Here is a 5,026-nt window from a genome sequence, read left to right as displayed (position 1 = left end):
GGAAGTGTAGTCCCACGCTGGGGTCGCCAGGAGCGCCCCCGTCCGGAGCCCGGGCCCACCTGGAGCCCCTGGTAGCTATGCCTGAGCGGGAGGCAGCTCCGAGCTAGAAGGTTCCACCCTCGGCCCCGCCACGCGACGGAACCGCCGGGCTGCCTGGGCCTCAGTGTCCCCACCTGCGCGTCTGCAAGCCCCCTGGTTCTTCCAGTTGGCATTCCAGGCCCCGCTGAGGTCCGGCCTGGACCGCTCACGCCTTTGACCAAGCAAGTGTTCTTTCTGTCCCCAAGGCACAAAGGAACTCCTACACATCCGCAAAGCCCCAGGCTCAGAAATCCCCAGAACCTTCCTGCAAACAGAGTCCACAGAGGAGGAATGTCTGTCTCCCTCCCACCCGGGGGGGCTGGGCCATGCCGCTCAGCACAGGGGGACAGGGACAGGGACGGCGGGGGAGGGTGGAGTTCCGGAAAGTCCCGGAAGGGGGACAGTGGTCAGGCAAGGCGGGGAGCTGCGTGAGTCTTCTGGGGCCGTGTGGACAGAGCTCACCGCGGGGCCTCCCTGTGGTTCAGTTCTGTGAAAGACGAGGCCTGCCCGGCTCTGGGGGAGAAAGGAGGTCACTCCGCGGTTGGGTGTGAAGGCTGCGGTCTCGGGTCTGCCACGTCCTCTCCGGAACACAGCCTGTCGTGGGGGCCCAGGGCTGGAGGCAGCTCAGAGTCCGGGAACTCCCGAAGTGACCCCCAAGCTTCCCCCCAGGCCAGGGGGGCCAGCAGAGCCCCCCACCCGAGTCGCAAGCAGAAATTCATTTCTCCGAATGGTCAAAGGAACACATCGGGGGGAGTGAGCCAGGGACGCTGGCGTTTGTCCACCACTCGGACCTGGTGGCCTGCCCTGTGGGTGTGCCCTCCCCAGGTAAGTTTATGCAGAGCTTTCCAGAAAGATTCTCACATTGGGACACTTGTCCCAGCTCACATACAGACACAGCCTTTCAGACAAAGAACACTTTCAGGGGGGCCGGCAGGTGGCATGGTGGTTAGGGTGCTGGACTCCCACATGGCTGACCGCTGTTCGAGTCCCAGACCTGGTGGCTTTCTTTCTCACTTTCTCTGTCTCTCTCACACTCTATCCCTCTCTGGTCAAATTAAAATAAATAAAGTTAAATAAAACCATCCCTTTTTTTTTTTTGAATAATGCTTTGGGGAAACTGAGGCGCAGGCCGCAGGAAGTGGAGCCTCAAGCAGCCTCCAACGCTGGCTGCCTGCCAAGGCCCAGGTGTCAGGCTGCTCTGCGGTGGGGGGGCGGAGACTGGGGCAGGAAGTGTGTGACATGGGACCGGGAGAGGGTGGCCAGGCTCCCGCGGGGCCTGGGCACTCCATGGTCTGGGCATGGGGCCCCTGGGCACGGCCCTGGTGCTCCTGGCACAGTGCTGGGGTGAGTACTCGGGCTCCCTCCCTTCAGCCCCAGTCGCCCCTGCGCTTCACTGTGGGTGCCCGCTTGTCTCTGAGACCAGGGCCTCGGGGCTGGGAGGGTCAGGAAGGGTCTTCAGACAGGCTGGGATGGGACTCACACCACGACCTACAGGCAGGGGACCTGGGGACCTGGGCACAGCAGTGGCTCCCGTCTCGCCCCTCCACTGGCCTTCCCTCTCCTCCCTCCATTCCACCTTCTCTTCCTTCTCTCGGTCTCCACTGTGCTTCTCCCACCCCAGGCCTTTGCACCTGCTGTTCCCACACCTGGGACACTCGTCATCCCCCTGTCCGGCCGGCCACAGCTGCAGCTCCCTCCCGGGGCCCCTCTCCTGAGCCCACCGCACCTCTGGGGTGGTCCCCTCACAGTCAGAAGTGGCCTCGTTCTTTCTCCTCCAGTCGGCTTCTCGGTGTCCTCCATGTCAACCAGAGGCCACCCTGGGGTAAAACCTGGGCACACCCCTGCCCCGTGCCCTCCAGGACGCCTTTCAGAACCCCGGAGACAGCCTGCTCTTCCCGGGCTGGTGCAGCAGCCGGCTCCCCGGCCTCCCCTCTCCTGTCTCTGGGCCCCCGCCCTTCACCAGGGCTGCAAGGGGAGTTTTTTTCATTTTTCATTTCTTTTATGTTTAAGATGTTTGCTGGAGGGCATGTGCTCGAGACAGGGAGAGAGAAAGGGAAAGTGAGAAATCCCCCCGGGGGGTGACCGTGCCGTAGTCCCCTCTCCTCCGTCCTCCTCTGTCCTCTCCGGTCTCAGGCACCCACGCACATGACCCCGCCTGTTCTTCAAGTCGCTGGGTTCAAGACTCAAACTGTGTAGAGGGCCACGGGAGATCCAGCCACCGCCACCTTAACCTCCATGCCACGCCGGCTCTAATTATTTTGGGTTTTTCTTTATACTTTTCAAGAGAGTGCATGCATACAGAGACAGAGACAGAGACAGAGAGAGGAAACGGCCCCATGGAGCAGTCACAGTCACGCTGCAATCCCTTCTCCTCCATTCTCCTTTCGGGATCTTGGCACGCACGCACACGTGCTTGGTGTGTTTGCAAAGCCCCCAGGTCCGGGACTCGAACCTCCAGCTGGCCATGTGGGAGCCAGCGGCCCTAACCTCCATGCCACCGGCTGGCCCAGAGGGCAGGGCCTCTGCCTTAGACGTGACGGTGTCTGTCTCCAGCACGCCCAGTGCAGGGTCTGGCGCAGGCTGGGTGATATTGGGGTGGCCGAGAGCTGGACTCCCCGAGTTGCACGGGCGACGCCCATGGAGAAGGGGCCTTCTCACGGCCACACGGCTGCCCAGGAGGGACGTGGCAGGCACACAGATAGCAAGCTTTCACCGCCTCCTCTGTCCCCAGCCCTGCCGGGAGCCAGCGGAGAGTGAGTGGGCGGCAGTGGCCCGAGTCGCTGCGGGCCCGGGAGGGCAGCCAGGTGACCCTCGTCTGCCAGGTGGCCCAGACACAGGCCTGGGAGCGCCTCCGCCTCCAGTGGACCAAGGACGGGGCGGTCCTGTGTGAGCCGGCCGTCGCCAACGGCAGCCTGAGCGGGCCGGCCTGTGGGCCGCAGGGACGGCTCTCCTGGAGGCCGCCGGGGGCCCTGGCCCTGCAGCTGGACCGCGTAAGCGCCAACGACAGCGGGCACTACTTGTGCCAGGCCGCCGTGGAGATCCCGGAGCTGGAGGAGGCCGAGGGCAACGCGACACGGCTGCTGGTGGACGCAGGTACGGCGCAGAGGGGCGGCGGGAGGGCGGGGGCGTCGGCCTTTCTGTTGGTGTTTGTTTCTGAACTTGCTAGGGGCATGAGGCAATGCGAGAAAGAGAGAGAGACAGAGAGAGGGAGAGAGAGGGAGGGGGGGAGGGAGGGAGGGAGGAGAGAAGAGAGAGACCTCCAGGTCCCGGACTTGAACTATGGTCAGCCATGTGGGAGTCCAGAGGGAGGGGGGGAGGGAGAGGGAGAGGGATGGAGAGAGGGAGAAGAAGAGGGAGAGGGAGAAAGAGAGGGGGAGAGAGGGAGAGGGAGAGAGAGAGGGAGAGAGAGAGGAGGAGAGAGAGAGGGAGAGGGGGAGAGGGAGAGAGGGAGAGAAGGGGGAGAGGGGGAGAGAGGGAGAGGGAGAGAAGGGAGAGAGAGGGAGAGAGAAAGAGGGAGAGAGACAGAGGTAGAGAGAGGGAGAGAGAGAGGTGGACGGAGAAGGCAATCCTCCCCAGGGGGTGGCCACGCCGCAGTCCCTTCTCCAATCTCCTCCTGGATTTGGGGCTCACGCACACACACCCCTACTATGATTTCTACGTGCCGGGGGTGCAGGACGTGAGCTGCGGACCCAGGCGCCCTCACCCCATGCCAGCAGCTGGCTGGATTCTAGAATCTCTCCTGAAGCTCAGACTCCTAGACGCATCAAGGTCTTCAGTCGGGTGCTCAGGGAGAGCTCTCCTGAGCCCTCAAGGACACAGAGCCTAGAATCTGGGGCCTTCTTCCAGCCCGGGTGGGGTGCCTGCGGTGCCTGTGACACCCCTGCGGTGGGCGGGGGTCCCTGCCGCTGCGCTCCTGCTCCGCCGCTGTGGCAGGAAGCGGCCACGGAGACACCTGGGAGGCACGCTGGTCCAGGCTCCGTCTTCTCTCTTTTTTTTTATTTTTGGCGTAGAGGGGTGGATGTGGCGTGTCAGTCACACAGTGGCTTGGGAGGCTGGCCCACAGGGAAGGCCTCAGGTTGGCCCTGCAGACCTCCCAGGGGATGCACATGCGTGCGGTGACCCAGGGCTGGCTGGAACGAAGGAGGGGTGTGCCCCGAATCCCGGAAGGGCGGGAGGCAGAGAACAGACTGCAGTGAGATCGGACCCCGTGGGGTGCTCTCTCTCCCCCTGGCTCTCCCTGTCTCTCTAGGGAGAGTGCACACATCCTCAGGGTATGAGAGCTAGCAGGTGGTATGGTGGTTGGGGCACTGGGCCCCACACGATGGACTGCAGTTCAAATCCCGGACCTGGAGGCTCACTTTTTCACTTTCCCTCTCTCTCTCTCTCTCTCTCTCTCTCTCTGACTATAGTTTGTTAAAATATTATAATAATAAAATAATTCGTTTAAAATATTTTTATTAATAAAAGAGAGAGATAGAAAGCAAGAAATCACCCCCCAGGGGGGATGGCCACACCGCAATCCCTTCTCCTCCATTCTCCTCTCGGGATCTTGGGCACGCATGCACACGCGCCCGGCGTGAGTTGAAGCCGCCGGTCTGGGATGCGAACTGCGGTCGACTACGTGGGAGTCCAATGACATAGCCAATATGCCAAGTGCTGGTCCCCCAAAATAAATCATTCTTTTGGCAAAGTCTCCTTAGACGTGGATTAGGAAGGCAAGGTGGGGAGACAGCACTAGAGAGCGACCGGTTCTGAGTCCTGGGTAGGCTCGGGCTCGTCGTCTCGGAGCAGAGAACTCGGGCCTGCAGAAATGGAAAGCCCTGGACTGGCAGGCGGAAGGCGCTTTGCAGGGGCCGGAGCCCTCACTGTGAGGGGAAAGGCCGAGGCCCAAGGCCGAGGCCCAGCGGGCCCAGGAGTGTCCAGGCCCGGCCAGCACGAGGCAGGAAGG

General features: G+C 62.4%; 1 protein-coding gene across 1 annotated transcript in view; it reads left to right on the top strand.

Moving 5' to 3' along the window:
- The window catches only part of TMIGD2 (transmembrane and immunoglobulin domain containing 2), a 9,483-nt gene that overhangs the window by 746 nt on the left and 3,711 nt on the right, over positions 1-5,026 (top strand). Inside the window, exons 2-4 of the mRNA XM_027769605.1 lie at positions 748-903; positions 1,233-1,422; positions 2,810-3,171. Of these exons, the coding sequence (XP_027625406.1) occupies positions 748-903; positions 1,233-1,422; positions 2,810-3,171 (708 nt within the window). The remainder of the gene's footprint in view (positions 1-747; positions 904-1,232; positions 1,423-2,809; positions 3,172-5,026) is intronic.

The sequence above is a fragment of the Tupaia chinensis genome, unplaced genomic scaffold, assembly GCF_000334495.1.
Source record: "Tupaia chinensis unplaced genomic scaffold, TupChi_1.0 Scaffold149964_2, whole genome shotgun sequence".
In the NCBI taxonomy this organism is placed as follows: domain Eukaryota; kingdom Metazoa; phylum Chordata; class Mammalia; order Scandentia; family Tupaiidae; genus Tupaia; species Tupaia belangeri.
The sequence above is the reverse complement of the archived record's forward strand: the minus strand, read 5'-3'. Positions and strand labels throughout refer to the sequence as shown.